The sequence below is a fragment of the Salvelinus fontinalis genome, chromosome 24, assembly GCF_029448725.1.
Source record: "Salvelinus fontinalis isolate EN_2023a chromosome 24, ASM2944872v1, whole genome shotgun sequence".
NCBI classification, from domain to species: Eukaryota; Metazoa; Chordata; class Actinopteri; order Salmoniformes; family Salmonidae; genus Salvelinus; species Salvelinus fontinalis.
In genome coordinates, this window is record NC_074688.1 from 33,990,779 (window position 1) to 34,008,887 (window position 18,109).

Sequence of the window (18,109 nt, forward strand, 5' to 3'; positions counted from 1 at the left end):
GGCATTAATAGATCGTACAGATGTTTGAATGTCTTGAGTACTATTTCTAAGAAAGGCTGTTGTGTTCAAGTCCAACTCCATGTCAGGAACCTCTCTTTAGGGTTCTATTTTTACACAGGGCTTAGGGGTTTAAATACGTTTATTTGAAAACGACATGCTTGTCTCTCTATTATTTCGAATTTTATATTACGATGAATCACTGTCAATTATTTACTGCACATTGATGACAAACATTTCATACACAAAGATTGCATTGAGACCAAAATGACCTTGAAATTACAGTGTAACTTTCAATAAAAATGTTACTATTTTTAGTCATTGTATTTTCATTTTTTATTATAAATAGTAATAATACTGAGCTTGTACACAAGACATTGCGCCATAACATTGTGTCAAATAATACAAAAAATATATAAAAATTAAAGAAACCATTGGAAAGAAAAAACACTTTTCTTTCTGTTACAGACAAATGTACAATTGAGAGCTGAGTGCTTGTGGCAACCTTTGATCTGTTGAGACATCCAGCTACCATTTAGTGAACAGACGGACACAGTGTTCCTATAAGGTATGTGATGTAGTAATTTGACTAAAACATTGCAGAAAGTTTAAGAATAATGTTGCAGAATTGTTTAGATACTTTAGAGAGAATAAATAAGGAAATGACGTAAAACACCACACTATTGATCTTTCGGTGCAACAAGAGAAACAAAAAGACACAAGCAAAAAAAATTATGAAATAATTTTTTCATACATTTTTTTTGTTGACTTCTTTTTTGTCCTTGAATCAATCTGCTCCACATGGGCTTGGAATGACTTCAATGGTTCACAATGTGCATCCCACCTTTCCCTGTGGCTTTGCTGTCATAGCCGTACTGACGATGTTGTTGTTTCTTTGTTTTGGACCTCGAAGCCTACGTAGGCACATGTAATAACCAATGATTCAAACATGATTCAAATGTTTTACAGAAAGTTCTTAAGACACAAGATCTTTTTGTTTCATGTTTGATGGCATCGTTGACTCTGAGGTACATGATATTGCACTTCTGGTCAGCTGGGTTGGTCTGTGGTGAGGTGGTCCTGGTTTCTCATGTGACTCTTGGTCGTGGGTCTCATGCCCTAATAGGCCTCTATGAGGGGGACTGCACCCCTTGATGGATCAGCCCTGTCGCCCATCAGAATCCCTGAATCCCCCCTCCTTTCTCCTCCTCCTTCACCTGGGACTTTCCCCGAAGTCACCCCTGACCCCTAGGAATACTTCTAAAGCTACAAGAGATCAGAGTTATCAACAGAACACAGCGAGAGTTCAATGGAATGTTTTAGAACACTGAGCATTTAACATAACGAAGGGAAGGAACAGCTGTAGTATATATTACAGGTCTGTTTATGATGATGTCTCAAAGCTTCCTCTTTCTTTGATTGACATGTTTATTTTCTACACATTTCCTTGTTTGTTTGTTTGTTTGTTCCTCAGTCTATGGCTGGAATGTTGTGTTCATTTCACTCTTTGTGTGGGAAGGAATCTTCTGGAACAAAACATATCAAATAAATGCAACGTCAAATAAAAGTCTGTTATTTTTTCCCTCAAGTAGCTTTCATTCAGAGATAAATCGAATGAATCTGTATTCCTTTGGCCCTACGACAAACATGTAAACAGGTTCACAGCTCTAAAGCCACTAGTGAGTCTGTTACTATACAGTCTGGTTGTGCTCTTCCACAGGCCCGACTTAAGGATGTTTTACCCCAACCGGGCCTCCACTCCTGGGCTGTGCTGTGGGTTTGGATTAGTCTTCCACGGTTTTCCTGGTCATAGTTGGCGCACAATGTGGGGTAGACCACATCACAGCCAAGGGAATGTACCCAGTGGCATCTCTGTCAGCCATCAACAGACATTAATCTAAGTTCTTGTGTTTCATTGTTTTGGCCTTAAATTACTCTATCAATGTCCTTTAACTTTAGTCTCTCTTCCATTACTTTCATCAAGCCTGAAGGAACAGATCATTGTTGAGTGGAAGTGTATGGGTGAGGAAATAAGTAGCCAGGGATGGTGGAGGAAGCTTTTGGTCCTGATTACTTGAAGAGCCCCCTCAGTTTCAACATATACAGTATAGTACACACGTCCCTCAACCGAGACTAGGCTGGAGGTGGAGGTGGAGACTGGGCTGGGCCGGAGTTGGAGACTGGGCTGGGCCGGAGTTGGAGACTGGGCTTGGCCGGAGGAGGAGACTGGGCTTGGCTGGAGGAGGTGACTGGGCTTGGCTGGAGGAGGAGACTGGGCTGGAGGTGGAGACTGGGTTGTGCCGGAGGTAGAGGTGGAGACTGGGTTGGGCCAGAGGTGGAGACTGGACTGGGCCAGAGGTGGAGACTGGGCTGGGCTGGGCCGGAGGTGGAGGTGGAGACTTGGCTGGGCTGGGCCGGAGGTGGAGGTGGAGACTGGGTTGTGCCGGAGATGGATGTGGAGACTGGGCTGGGCTGGGCCGGAGGTGGAGGTGGAGACTGGGTTGTGCCGGAGGTGGAGGTGGAGACTGGGCTGGGCTGGGCCGGAGGTGGAGGTGGAGACTGGGCTGGGCTGGGCCGGAGGTGGAGGTGGAGACTGGGTTGTGCTGGAGATGGATGTGGAGACTGGGCTGGGTTGGGCCGGAGGTGGAGGTGGAGACTGGGTTGTGCCGGAGGTGGAGGTGGAGACTGGGCTGGGCTGGGCCGGAGGTGGAGGTGGAGACTGGGTTGGGCCAGAGGTGGAGACTGGGTTGGGCCAGAGGTGGAGGTGGAGACTGGGCTGGGCCGGAGGTGGAGACTGGGCTGGGCCAGAGGTGGAGGTGGGGGGGGGGGGAGTTCTTAGATGGGCAGATCCTCAGGTGATCTCAGGTCTCAGATAATGAAGGGCACCTAAAAGGAAAAACAGAAGAGAATGAGACTAAATTACAAGTTAACCTCAATTAAAAATAAAGACTGATGATCACTGACAGAGATAAAGAGGGTTTAAACCATGGGAGCAGCATTATCATGGTGATCAGTCTCACAGTGTGTGTGTGTGTGTGTGTGTGTGTGTGCGTGTGTGTGTGTGTGTGTGTGTGTGTGTGTGTGTGTGTGTGTGTGTGTGTGTGTGTGTGTGTGTGTGTGTGTGTGTGTGTGTGTGTGTGTGTGTGTGTGTGTGTGTGTGTGGTCTAGAAAGGTGAAGTGGGCAGACTTGAAATCAGTCCCATTAAGGTTGGGTAAGGGCTTGGTTAGGCTTGACACTAGAGGCCCAGTACCAGTGAATCTGGGACAGGGATCAATATTGCTTCCCCAGCTGACCTCAGCAGGCCCACACCACACACCTGTTTCTAATTGCTCCCTGCCAGAGGATATTAGGATCCTTCCACCCCCCAGAAAATCCCTTTTCCCATTCTACAGACCTAACCGCACACGGGTATCCAGTCTCTGTGATTAATGACATCAAGATGTAGTCCCTCTGATGTGTGTGTGTGTGTGTGTGTGTGTGTGTGTGTGTGTGTGTGTGTGTGTGTGTGTGTGTGTGTGTGTGTGTGTGTGTGTGTGTGTGTGTGTGTGTGTGTGTGTGTGTGTGTGTGTGTGTGTGTGTGTGTGTGTGTGTGTGTGTGTGTGTGTCTTTTCTGTCCACTTACATATCTCTTCAAGATATTTCATTAGGCATTTCTTTCTCTCGGATATTAGGTTAAATATTCACTCGATACCTGCAGTCCTTTATAAAGCCGTAGCAGCCAGCTACAGGGACTGGTGCCTTTGCTTTGAAGGTTGCTGCGAGGTCGAGGGACTGGCCTGATTGGGTGACCTGTGCAGGTCGCCCCCCACAGAGGGAAATTGAAAACTACAGGGTGCTCTAATCACGGTTGAACGCATGTGGATGACGTCGGTTTTTGAGAGTTACATGAAGGTTTGTTTGATGTCAGAGTTAACCTTAGTGTAATGTTAATGTGAACTGAAGGGCCTCCTCACAGTTAAACAAGCCTCCCATAAGAAAATGTTCCAGGAGAGCATATCTTACACTGTTAGTGCTGTTTGACAGGAATTAACAATTGCTGACAGGCGAGGCGAGGTGAGGCGAGGTGACATGATGTGAGCTACAGTATACCAAAGGACAGATATGATCCAATATAGTCAGCGTTACTTCAGAGATAGGATCAAACAACTCTTCCTGTCTGAAACCCTGCTGTTTTTGTTGGATGGAAACACGTCATATGAACACTGATAGAGTCCCATCAACACATTTGTCCTTTGTAAATGTTTTGGTGTGGTAGACTTAAGAGCAGTGAAAACTCAAGGCGGCTACAGTTGATATGATTGGAGAGAGATCTTCCTAAGTGTTTAAGTGGTAATAAAAGTGAGAGATATTGACCTTACTTTGTCCATGGTACTGCCCATACTGGTAGGAGGCCACAGGGTCCACGCTGTAGGCAGGAGCGCTGTAGGAGGAATGGCAGTAGGACTGGGAGTTGGGCAGCGAGGGGAGACTGGGGATGTTGGGGACACTGGACAGGCCCTCCAGACCCTTGAGGTGCTCCAGACGCTGGGAGCAGCTGGCCCCCATGCCCCCGGGGGGCTCCAGGCCTCCTGTCAGGGGGGAGAGGGCGTAGTCACTCTGGGGCTGGTGGGGCACCCCGCCTGGGTTCAACAGACCCATCACCTGGAGAGAGGGAGGGAGAGTGTTATTGCTGTTACAGTGACGTTATTGACATTCCATTCAGATAGGTGGTTAAGTGATTTTGGAACTTGTGAGAACAGGTGGTGTAGTCCTATCAGACGCTTTGGCACAGCTTTGTGTTATGTATCATTCCAAACACCACGCCCAACCCCCATCCATAACACATAGTAGCACAGCCTAACTCAGACAGGAAGTTCCTCTCCACTGACATCAAAACACTTCCACCAGGCCTTCCCAGACAGGCAGCGATAGCACCACAGAGGAATAATCAACCAATTTGTCTCAGAAACTCTACTCCACTTATTTGGAAATTCCCTCCTGCCGCCGCTCCAAAAAGCATAGGATGAGATAAAGACTTATCACCAAAGATGTCCCAACACAGATAAGGTAGTCGACCTTTAGAAGCAGAGAGAAAAGCCTCTGGACCACAGCAGACAAGCTGCAGACAGAGAAACAGGCTTTGACCTGTTGTTGATTAGCCACCCGATAATTGAATTTGGGGGAATATTTCTTGGCGAACGAAGGACGGAAAAGAGCCGTAGGGTGTTGTTGTAAAGGAGGTTCAGACAGAACGAGCCGATAACAAACCCTCACTAACTTTAACTGGATGGATGGGAACAAGTTCAACAAAAGTGTCTAATAAACAGATAATTGCTGTGACTCAATATCATCTCACTGAAAAGATATATCCCAACCCAACGTGACCACTTTAAACATCCCTACCTCTAAATGAATCTAATCCCTCTAAACAAAGACCTCTAGCCTCTGTCGATGTCCTAATGAAAAGCAGGTACGCTGCACTTTGGGCTCTTCTGGCCCTATAAGTGACATATTATTCTACATCCACACACACAGATGGTCCCACTTAAGTCATTTCCCAGGCAGGGGACAGAGGAGCCCATGTTGATTTTGAGAGGGGAGTTGTGTTTCTCGACCCAAATAACATTTTCCCCCAAAAGAACCTGCGTTTTGGAACACTCTGTTTAAACAGAAGAAGTATATGGACGGTTGGTGCGGTCGACCTCTACAAGAAACTACAGCTTTCTAAAAACGCTATACCTCTCTCTCTCTCTCCCTCTTTCTCTTTCTCTCTCGTCTCTCCTTGTCTCTTTAGCGTGACGTGGCTCCTGGCTGGGCTTCATCGGCGTATTCTGTGTTGGAACATTGCTGTGTCCAGCGGCCCCAAATCAGCGTGTCCAGGAAAAGCCGGACAGCAGAGGAGAGCCAAGGAAGAATGTCGGAATGGGGGAAGTCTGAGACATACAGGACATTCCTGATCTCTCATACAATATACTGTATATTCAAATAAATGAGGACTTGACTTTCATACTGAGGAATGTGGAGACAAACATTGTAAGAATGCAATCATGAGAAGCCTCCCTGGAGGCTTGACGGTTTATGTGCAGTGTGTGTGTGTGTGTGTGTGTGTGTGTGTATGTGTGTGTGTGTGTGTGTGTGTGTGTGTGTGTGTGTGTGTGTGTGTGTGTGTGTGTGTGTGTGTGTGTGTGTGTGTGTGTGTGTGTGTGTGTGTGTGTGTGTGTGTGTGTGTGTGTGTATGTGTGTGTGTGTGTGTGTGTTTCCCTGATTGTCCAAGGTAGCTGTGTATGGACTGCGTAAGAGAGGAAAGTGTAGATAAACAAAATCTCAACAGAGATTCAGGGAGGGGTAGTTTCCCATGCATCTTAAAATACACAGTCTCAAACATACATTATGGTTGTCATACAGAAGCCCTGTCAGTGTAATCTTGACAAACACCCTTGCAGATGTCGAGGTGTGTTCCTTACAAATGGAAAACATATGGGGGTCAGGCACCCCATTTATCAGAGAGAGAGAGAGAGAGAGAGAGAGAGAGAGAGGAGGATAAGGGGTGTTTGATTTGTAGAATTGTGTGTTGCGCCAACATGCAGCAGAAGTTCTCTTGCATGCAAATAATAATGATCAATCCATTTTATTTCTAGTTTCTAAATAGAGTAGGCCTAGTTGATCTTCGATATACACTCTTCATAACCATTTATATAAATGAAAGACCCATCCAATTTAAGTCAATTCATAATTTAAACAACATTCCACACTCGTACCAAAAAATGGAGATAGCCTGCACCAATGATATATGTAACAAAACATAGGAAGTCATCTACATAAATTACACACATAATTCAATTCCTTAAATATTCGGTAGCAATCAATTTGGACACTGGAACCTTGATTGATTCCTCTTCCAAAGTGCAAGGATATTATGGATGTGTTGATGGGCTACAGCCAGGGACGAGTTAGAGGTGATGACGGTGAAACTCGAAGCAAATGTATATTTGTCCTACTGCAACAGAAAAACACAGACTATTGTCTGAAAATATTAGACTACCATACATGTTCTTTGATAGACGATATCTCCCCTCCTTATGACTTAGCCTATTCATTGTTATTTTGATAAATTGAACACAGTTCAGTATATTAATAAGTATTTTAAACGTTCATCAATAATATGAAACATTTCAAAATGTTTTCTTTCCCAACATGTGACCTGTGTAAATTAAATTTTTCCATGTCAGCCTCTCCAGTCAGTCATCCTTCATGTCCATATTGTCAGTCACACTCTCTAAAGTGACCCCGAAGTACTGTGTGTTTGTGCGTGTGCGTGTGTGTGAGTGCGTGTGTGTAAACCCTGTGCTGTATTGTCTGAGCGGTCTGACTTTGAGCAGCTGAAATCTCATTTTCTGCCTGTTAGGACAGCCTTTAATGTTTAGGTAAAGGGACGATAAGCCTCATGCCTGTATAATTGGTCATAATTGTCTTTTCAGTTTTCATTTGTCTCATCTTCTCCTCATTTGTCCTCCTCTGTGTCCTTCCTCTGTCCTTTTCAAGTCCTTTCACTCCACCTCCACCTCACACCCACCACCACCTCACACCCACCACCACCTCACATCAACCTCCACCTCACACCTACCACCACCTCACACCCACCTCCACCTCACACCCACCACCACCTCACACCCACCTCACACCCACCTCCACCTCACACCCACCACCAGCTCACACCCACCACCACCTCACACCCACCACCACCTCACACTCACACTCACACCCACCTCCACCTCACACCCACCACCACCTCACACCCAACTCCACCTCACACCCACCTCCACCTCACACCCACCACCAGCTCACACCCACCACCACCTCACACCCACCACCACCTCACACTCACACTCACACCCACCTCCACCTCACACCCACCACCACCTCACACCCAACTCCACCTCACACCCACCTCCACCTCACACCCACCACCAGCTCACACCCACCTCCACCTCACACCCACCACCACCTCACACCCAACTCCACCTCACACCCACCTCCACCTCACACCCACCACCAGCTCACACCCACCACCACCTCACACCCACCTCCACCTCACACCCACCACCACCTCACACCCAACTCCACCTCACACCCACCTCCACCTCACACCCACCTCCACCTCACACCCACCACCACCTCACACCCACCTCCACATCACACCCACCTCCACCTCCCACCCTCACCTCACACCCACCACCATCTCACACCCACCTCCACCTCACACCCACCACCACCTCACACCCACCACCACCTCACACCCACCTCACACCCACCACCACCTCACACCCCCTCACACCCACCACCACCTCACACCCACCTCCACCTCACACCCACCACCACCTCACACCCACCACCACCTCACACCCCTCTCCACCTCACACCCACCTCCACCTCACACCCACCTCCACATCACACCCACCTCCACCTCACACCCACCTCCACCTCACACCCACCTCCACCTCACACCCACCTCCACCTCACACCCACCTCCACCTCACACCCACCACCAACTCACACCCACCACCACCTCACACCCACCTCCACCTCACACCCACCACCACCTCACACCCACCTAGGCAATAACACATCTGCCACGCTGATCCTCAACACGGGGGCCCCTCAGGGGTGTGTGCTTAGTCCCCTCCTGTACTCCCTGTTCACTCATGACTGCGTGGCCAAGCACGACTCCAACACCATCATTAAGTTTGCTGACGACACAACGGTGGTAGGCCTGATCCCCGACAACAATGATACAGCCTATAAGGAGGAAGTCAGAGACCTGGCAGTGTGGTGCCAGGACAACAACCTCTCCCTCAACGTGATCAAGACAAAGGAGATTATCGTGGACTACAGGAAAAGGAGGCCCAAGCACGCCCGCATTCTCATCGACGGGGCTGTAGTGGAGCCTTGGTGTCACTAACAAACTATCATGGTCCAAACACACCAAGACAGTCGTGAAGAGGGTACAACAATGCATATTCCTCCTCAGGAGACTGAAAAGATTTGGCATGGTTCCTCAGATACTCAAAAAGTTATACAGCTGCACCATTGAGAGCATCCTGACTGGTTGCATCACCTCCTGGTATGACAACTGCTCGGCCTCTGACTGCAAGCTTCCTGACATCAAGGAGCTCTATATCAGGCAGTGTAAGAGGAAGGCCCTAAAAGCCCTAGTCATAGACTGTTCTCTCTACTACGGCATTGCAAGCGGTACCAGAGCACCAAGTCTAGGTCCAAAAGGCTTCTTAACAGCTTCTTAACAGCTTCTACTGCTGAACAGCTAATCAAATGGCTACCCAGACTACTTGCATTGACCCCACCCCCTTTTTTTACAATGCTGCTACTCGTTGTTTATTATGTATGCATAGTCACTTTACCCCTATCTACATTATTACCTCAATTACCTCGACTAACTTGTACCCCTGCACATTGACTCAGGAACCGGTACCCCCTGTACATAGCCACGTTATTTTATTGTTGCTCTTTTACTTTTTACTTTAGTTTATTTAGTAAATATTTTTCTTAACTCTTATTTTTCTTAAAACTGCATTGTTGGTTAAGGGCTTGAAAGTAAGCATTTCACGGTAAGGTCTACACCTGTTGTATTCGGCGCATATGACAAATTAAATTTGATTTGATTTGACCTCACACCCACCTCCACCTCACACCCACCTCCCGACATAGATAAGAGTGTGAACTCTGTTTCTGTGTGTGTGTGTGTCTGTTTGTGTGTCTGTGTGTACATCGGTAGCTCCGCTGGACTCACCTGGGAGGAGAGGCCATTGCCGTTGGTAGGGTTCTGGGAGTTGGGAGGGCCTCCTGACGTGACAAAGTTGTCAGAGTAGCCTGAGAAGCCGTGGCGTCCAGAGGCCAGGCAGTAGGCCGACCCCACATCCTGCCCTCCCCCACCTGAGCTCTGGTGATGGCCTGAGGAGGGGGGCAGGGGCTGGGGCCGATGCAGGGTGCTGGCCTGCTCCGACACCGCTAAGGGAAGGACAAATAAAAAGGAAGAAAGTTCCATTTAGATATATTGTCTCTCAATTGACAGATTATTACATTGTAGCCCACTTGAAGCAGTCAATATTTAATAATACATGACTTTGTTAATCAAGCTCAAGGGTCTGAACCCTGACAGCAATAGCTGAAACACACAGGATGTTTAGCCTGTGGCCTTGATTATAGTGTCCAAACCTTGTGATATGGATGTAGGGGGATACGGGCTGTCAGACAACTGATAAGGTGAGAGACTGGACATGGCAGAGGGCGGGAAACCCCCAGGGATCAGGTGATTGAAGGCCATGAGCTGACTAGCTCCAGCCTGCTTCCTCCAGCGGGCTCTTCTGTTACTGAACCACACCTGGGGAAAGAGGAAAACATGACATGAGATCTTACATTGTCTTAAACATTCATTCCCACTTACAGTACCAGTCAAAGGTTTGGACACAAGGGTTTTTCTTTATTTTTATTATTTTCTACATTGTAGAGTAATATTGAAGACATCAAAACTATGAAAAAACACATATGGAATCATGTAATAACAAAAAAGTGTTAAACAAATCAAAATATATTTTATATTTGTGATTCTTCAAAGTAGCCACCATTTGCCTTGATGACAGCTTTGCACACTGTTGGCATTCTCTCAACCAGCTTCTTGAGGTAGTCACCTGGAATGTATTTCAATTAACAGGTGTGCCTTGTTAAAAGTTAATTTGTGGAATTGTTTTCCTTCTTAATGCGTTTGAGACAATCAGTTGTGTTGTGACAAGGTAGGATTGGTAGACAGGAGATAGCCCTATTTGGTAAAAGACCAAGTCCATATTATGGCAAGAACAGCTCAAATAAGCAAAGAGAAACGACAGTCCATCATTACATTAGGACATGAAGGTTAGTCAATCCGGGAACATTTCAAGAACTTAGTTTCTTCAAGTGCAGTTGCAAAAACCATCAATCGCTATGATGAAACTGGCTCTCATGAGGACTGCCACAGGAAAGGAAGACCCAGAGTTACCTCTGCTGCAGAGGATAAGTTCATTAGAGTTACCAGCCTCAGAAACTGCAGCCCAAATAAATGCTTCACAGAGTTCAAGTAACAAACATTTCAACATCAAGAGGAGTTCAGAGGAAACTGCGTGAATCAGGCCTTCATGGTTGAATTGCTGCAGCGAAACCAGTACTAAAGGACACCAATTAGAAGAACGGACTTGCTTGGGCCAAGAAACATGAGCATTGGACATTAGACCGGTGGAAATCTGTCCTTTGATCTGATGAGTCCAAATTTGAGAGTTTTGGTTCCAACCTCTGTGTCTTTGTGAGACACAGAGTAGGGGAACGGATGATCTCCAAATGTGTGGTTCCCACCGTGAAGCATGGAGGAGGAGGTGTGATGGTGTGGGGGTGCTTAGCTGGTGACACTGTCTGTGATTTATTTAGAATTCAAGGCACACTTAACCAGCATGGCTACCACAGCATTCTCCAGCGATACGCCATCCCATCTGGGATGAATGAATAGGTGTGTCCACACTTTTGACTGGTACTGTATATGAACGGTTAATGACTGTTAGTTGTGCATATGTGTATATCTCTCTCTACGAGTCAATCTCTGTTTTTGTCTGACTGCATTTTTAAAATAATCTGCTTTCTATGAATCGTGTGTGTGTGTGTTTGTGTGTTCGTGTGTGCTTGTGCATTTGCATTGTGTGTGTGTGTGTGTGTGTGTGTGTGTGTGTGTGTGTGTGTGTACTGCCCTTAGCTATAGTTAGAAGTCACATAGTGATCTCCCATTTGTGTGGACCACATTGTGACATCATCTCTTTGTGTGTGTGTGTGTGTGTGTGTGTGTGTGTGTGTGTGTGTGTGTGTGTGTGTGTGTGTGTGTGTGTGTGTGTGTGTGTGTGTGTGTGTGTGTGTGTGTGTGTGTGTGTGTGTGTGTGTGTGTGTGTGTGTGTGTGTGTGTGTGTGTGTGTGTGTGTGTGTGTGGGAGGGGGTCATGTGTTCCTCTCCAGACCAGCCCATGTGACTCCTGTCTGCAGCCAACAAGGTCTTCGCTATCTCCACATCTCATGGGCCACCACCAGAACATCATTAAACATGGACTTGGCCATAGCAAATCAACACTATTTTACATGGTTTCCTCCCCTATAACTATAAACTATCTCTGATGGTCTTATTTAATTTCTGTTCCAAAGCCATAGAGTCACCCAAAATACCAAATACTGTTGCTAATGAGAACAAGGGAATCATGTTTGAGGACGGTGCTTTCCTCAAAACTCATATCCATTCCAACTAGCTCTCACACTCTCACGTCAGAATTAGACGTTCATCCATGTTTCTGAAACGTCAATGTTCGAAGTTGTTGCAAACGTCAAATTTCGAAGTGTTTAAGGTTAAGTTTAAGCATTAACGCCTAATTTTTAAGGTCAGGGTTAAGTTTAGGCATTAACTTCTCTAGGATAGGGGGCAGCATTTTCACGTTTGGATGAAAAGCATACCCAAATTCAACTGCCAGATACTCATCCCCAGAAGATAAGATATGCACATTGCTAGTAGATTTGGATAGAAAACACCGTGACGTTTCTAAAACTGTTGGAATCATGTCTGTGAGTATAACAAAACTTATTTAGCAGGCGAAACCCCGAGGACAAACCATTCATATTTTTTTTTTTTAGGTCACTCTCTTTTCAATGAGTTTTCATTGGGAAACCAGATTTCTAAGGGACCTGCTTGCAGTTCCTACTGCTTCCACTGGATGTCAACAGTCTTGAGAAATTGGTTGAGGTTATTCCTTTGTGTAATGAAGAAGTACGGCCATCTTGAACGAGAGTCACATGAAGTGTCCTGTTAGATAGAAGCGCGTGACCAGAAAGCTAGCTATAGTTGGTTTTAATTTTTTGACAAAGTTTACAGGTAACCTTTGAGATATTTTGTAGTCACGCTTGAGCAAGTTGGAACCGGTGTTTTTCTGGATCAAACGCGCCAAATAAATGGACATTTTGGATATATATCGACGGAATTAATCGAACAAAAGGACCTTTTGTGATGTTTATGGGACATATTGGAGTGCCAACAACAGAAGCTCCTCAAAGGTAAGGCATGAATTATGTTTTTATTTCTGCGTTTTATGTCGCGCCTGCAGGGTTGAAATATGCTTCTCTGTCTTTGTTTGCTATTGTGCTATCCTCAGATAATAGCATCGTTTGCTTTCGCCAAAAAGCCTATTTGAATTCTGACATGTTGGCTGGATTCACAACCAGTGTAGCTTTAATTTGGTATCTTTCATGTGTGATTTCATGAAAGTTTGATTTTTATATTAATTTTCATAGTAATTTGAATTTGGCGCTCTGCATTTTCTCGGGCTTTTTGCCAAGTGAGACAGTAGCGTCCCGCCTAAACTCCGATTTTTGGATATAAATATGAACTTTACCGAACAAAACATACATGTATTGTGTAACATGAAGTCCTATGAGTGTTATCTGATGAAGATTATCAAAGGTTAGTGATTAATTTTATCTCTATTTCTGCTTTTTGTTACTCTTCTCTTTGGCTGGAAAAATGGCTGTGTTTTTCTGTGGCTATGTACTGACCTAACATAATCGTTTTGTGTGCTTTTGCCGTAAATCCTTTTTGAAATCAGACATGTTGGCTGGATTCACACAAGTGTAGCTTTAATTTGGTGTCTTTCATGTGTGATTTCATGAAAGTTAGATTTTTATAGTAATATATTTGAATTTGGCGCTCTGCATTTTTACTGGCTTTTGGCCAAGTGGGACGTTAGCATCCCACATATCCTAGAGAAGTTAACTCCGAATTGTTAAGGTAAGGGTTAAGGTTTGGGATAGGCTTAAAACACACATCTCAAAAACAACTTTCTATTGCTGGATTCAAACTTGCCACCTTTGGAATCATAGGCAGATGCTTACACTTATCCGTCTCCCCGTCCTCAACGCCCTAGCATAACCAAAACTTACTTGAAGGTAACATGGCTCACTGTTGCCCCTAGTGGCCGGTTTCCACGTCATCTCCTGACCTCCTCAGACATGGATGTATGTCGAATACTGACTTGTATCGTGAGTGACCTGGCTGATCCATTCACAGGGACATAGTAGATAAATGAACCCATCCAAATTTCTAAATTAACATTTAACTGAACAGGCCTCCTTCTCCTCTGACCAGTATGGGGGGATGTGGTTGGCTGCTGCTGCTGAGAGTCAGTGTGTGTGACTGGCGGGACTCATGCTGATTCCATATGTAATAGCCCCATTCTGGGCCCGGTACAGCCTCCATATGGGAGCTGTTGTGGGGAATTTTCTGGGCCGTAGATCAGAGCTGGCCCTGCAGATTGGACCCCTGGGAACACAGGATGAAGGGGAAGGCCAGGAATGTGTGTGTGTATACTTGTGCATCCCTGTGTGTGATGTGAGACAAAGAATGTGTGTGTGTGATGTGTGTGTAGTCTACCTGTACTCTGGCCTCCGTGAGTTTGGCCCTCTGAGCCAGCTCTTCCCTGGTGTAGATGTCAGGGTAGTGTGTTCGTTCGAAGGCTCTCTCCAGCTCATCCAGCTGTTCGGCCGTGAAGGTGGTTCTACTGCGGCGCTGCTTCCTCTTCAGAGGCAGGTCCGGTTCAGACTCCACGTCCGACCCCTCATCTGAGTGGCTCGCTGCTCCAACCGACAAGAGGTGCACAGTTAGGCCTTTCATGGTGTTAGTTAGACCTATATCATTATCACAGGTAACAGTTACTGACTGGTTAAAGAAAAGTAAAAATAATAATACTTCAAAGTCTTACAAAACATATCTTCAGTTTCTCATTCTCCTGACTACAGTGATCAAATATAATTCAGGAAGACCAAAAGGGAAAGTCCTCAAGAAAAAGAGGAGTAGTAATGTAGTGAGAGTGAAGAACAGAAGTATAAATCCATCCACTTGAAGTGTGAACTTGTTTACTTTCCCTTTTCCCTGCTATCTGTTTACATAAACCTCTTCAGAGGAGGGGCCACCAACACCCTCCCAATAACCCCCATTTCTCTTGTCTTGTGCACCAACAGACTTCCATTCAGAGGGGAATTCTGTGTGATTTTATAAATAATCCCACAGGACAAGGTTCCCGAGGCGCAGCGACAGTGGGATTGAGAGGACTAAGCGCCACACAAAGGCCTAATTTGGATCCAGGGATCATTCGTTTTTTAAGGGGGGAAAGGGGGGGTCAGTGATGGAAAGAGAGAGAGTGTAGGGGGGAACCAGCATTGTCTAAAGTTGCAGTCTTTCTGGAGCCCCAGTAGCAGTTGGGGATTGAGCGAGGGACAGGGCAGCCCCCCCCCCCCCCCACCCCCACCCCCCATATACCCCCTCTACACCACTCTGCAGGTGCATGCTGGTCTTGTTTGCTCAGAGAGAAATGCCGGCCATTTAAGAGCCAATTCAGCAGAAGAGGCAGTGAATTGGAGAGGCTCTCTAAAGCTGCGGGCCAGTAGTAACACAGTGGTAACCTAGGGCAGGGCCAAGCCAGCCAGACAGACAGAGCCAAGGCCAAGGAGACCCAGAGATCAGAGACTCTCCTCAGGCCAGGGTGACCACAGGCCATTGTGTGTCCAACGCCCAGCTTTACTCTGCACCTCAGAGTCCCTGTCTATGTGCACATAAGCACGCACATAAGCACACATTTGTACTAGAGCTGTGTGATATGCACAAAAACACTTATTGCGATGAATTGCCTGAATTTATGCAATATTGATAAATAGAATGATACGTTCATAACATGAATGTACACCACAGTTTTTTTTAATCCTTTACATTTCCATAGATTTTTCCTCAAAATCAAATAACTTCTGGGTAACAATTAAATACCTTACTGTGATTGTTTTCAATTAAAATGATAGAAAAGAAACAAAAATAGCTTCTTAGGACTATCTGGGGGGGGGGGTCTGAGTGGAGAGGGGGAAACTATCTGTTATTGCCAGAGAGGTATGGAACTCTCTTTTTTATTGGTCTACTTTACCTCCTGGTGATGTCACCGGGCAGGCCAAAACTTCATCCCATCAAAACAGGCTGAAATATCAGGCGGTCTTTTCAAAACAGGCTGATTTTATATTTATATTTTACACAGGTGTATAAAATCGAGCACACCGCCATGCAATCTCCATAGACAAACATTGGCAGTAGAATGGCCTTACTGATGAGCTCAGTGACTTTCAACATGGCACCGTCATAAGATGCTACCTTTCCAACTAGTCAGTTCATAAAATTTATGCCCTGCCAGGGCTGCTCCAGTCTACTGGAAGTGCAGTTATTGTGAAGTGGAAACGTCTAAGAGCAACAACGGCTCATCTGCGAAGTGGTAGGCAACACAAGCTCACAGAATGGGGCCGCTGTCCTCGGTTGCAAAACTCACTACCGAGTTCCAAACTGCCTCTGGAAGCAACGTCAGCACAATAACTTTGTCGTGGCACTTTATGAAATAGGTTAACAACGCCGAGCAGCCGCACACAAGCCTAAGATCACAATGCGCAATGCCAAGCGTCGGCTGGAGTGCTGTAAAGCTCACCGCCATTGGACTCTGGAGCAGTGGAAACGCGTTATCTGGAGTGATGAATCACGCTTCACCATCTGGCAGTCCGACGGACTAATCTTGGTTTGGTGGATACCTGCCCCAATGCATTGTGTCAACTGTAAAGTTTGGTAGAGGAGGAATAATGGTCTGGGGCTGTTTTTCACACTTTATTTCAGCATGACAACGCCCCCGTGCACAAAGCGAGGTCCATACAGAAATGATTTGTCAAGTTCGGTGTGGAATAACTTGATTGGCCTGCACAGAGTTCTGATCTTTTGGTCATGTAGTGTATATAAAGCACAGAAAATCTAGTTTTTGACTGCACTCTGCCTTTAAACTACTAGTTTGATGGTTGTACCATCAATTGTCCCATTAACAATCACCCATATTATCAAACTTGTTTAATTTCAAATTTCTCCAGTATAGGCTACTTATCATGATGAACGATATCAGCAAAATGCCTGCGATAAGTGATCGATATAGTCTGTGTCGATCATTTTCGATTTATCATCCCAGCTCCACTTTGTACAGACACACACGCACACACACACACACACACACACACACACACACACACACACACACACACACACACACACACACACACACACACACACACACACACACAGACACACACACAAGCACACACACACACACAGACACACACACAAGCACAGACACACACACACACACACACACACAAGCACACACACACACACAGTCAGACATTGAAGTGGTCACTGAGTGGAAGTTTCAGGTTGATTGAGTTAGTGTGATAATATGAGACTTGACAGCTTTTGTATGTCTACTATTCAAGTTAAAGTAAGATCAGATTTAATACTACTGTATACTCTGTTCTGAAGCGTATGGGCTGGTTTCCTACCAGGCAGTTCTAGTAGGCCTTTAGCTACTTCAGAAACAGAAGTTCATTGAGGCTGGCGCGCCGACTTTGTGTTACTCTTAATGAATTCCCTGGAGTGGAGGGGGAGTTTTTGTCCAACACTGTATTAGTCCCAATCAGAAGCAACAAGAAAATACAAGAAAATCCAAATAGCTTGAGGTTCCTCATGTGAAACTGATCCAGTCCCCCCTTAACACTTTCCCTTCTCAACACCAATGGCAGTGGGAGCCAACAAGGATGCATGAAGAGCAAATTGGTAAAGAAACATGAAACAATGTGAGGAAGGGAGAAAGAGAAAGGGGAGGGGAGGGAGAGATGTTTTCTTTGGGTATTTGGGAAGATTATTCTATTTTTCATTTGATCAGAATGTTCTATTTCTGTTTACAGCGACTCACACTCACACAGGCCTCTCAGCTGCTCCCATCCACACTAAATAGAACCAAGATGTAAAATGGCTGCCGGTCGTGGTTAAGACCATTACAATGAATCAAGAAGGAAAACTGCAACTTTACTACCTCCAAGCACCTAATGAGTCATTCACTCTGTGAGCTTCCAGTAGAACAAATATTTTAATTCCTGACTTCTAAACATCTTCATGCCACATCACTAACCAAACAACAAATGCAAAGACTTATTATATAGAGAGACC

General features: G+C 45.7%; 1 protein-coding gene across 5 annotated transcripts in view; it reads right to left on the reverse strand.

The window, feature by feature from the left end:
• Positions 1 to 318: 318 nt before the first annotated feature.
• LOC129822334 (paired box protein Pax-3-like) overlaps positions 319 to 18,109 on the reverse strand; it is a 34,101-nt gene continuing 16,310 nt past the window's right edge. For 3 of the 5 annotated variants that reach the window (XM_055880547.1, XM_055880545.1, XM_055880544.1), the window contains exons 5-9: positions 14,471 to 14,670; positions 10,208 to 10,373; positions 9,783 to 10,000; positions 4,357 to 4,639; positions 319 to 2,883 (exon numbers count right to left, since the gene is read on the reverse strand). In XM_055880547.1, coding sequence (XP_055736522.1) covers positions 2,849 to 2,883; positions 4,357 to 4,639; positions 9,783 to 10,000; positions 10,208 to 10,373; positions 14,471 to 14,670 — 902 coding nt within the window. In that variant the 3' untranslated portion in view covers positions 319 to 2,848. Of the gene's footprint in view, positions 2,884 to 4,351; positions 4,640 to 9,782; positions 10,001 to 10,207; positions 10,374 to 14,470; positions 14,671 to 18,109 lie in introns of all 5 variants that reach the window. The other 2 variants (XM_055880548.1, XM_055880546.1) reach the window with 1 other exon arrangement.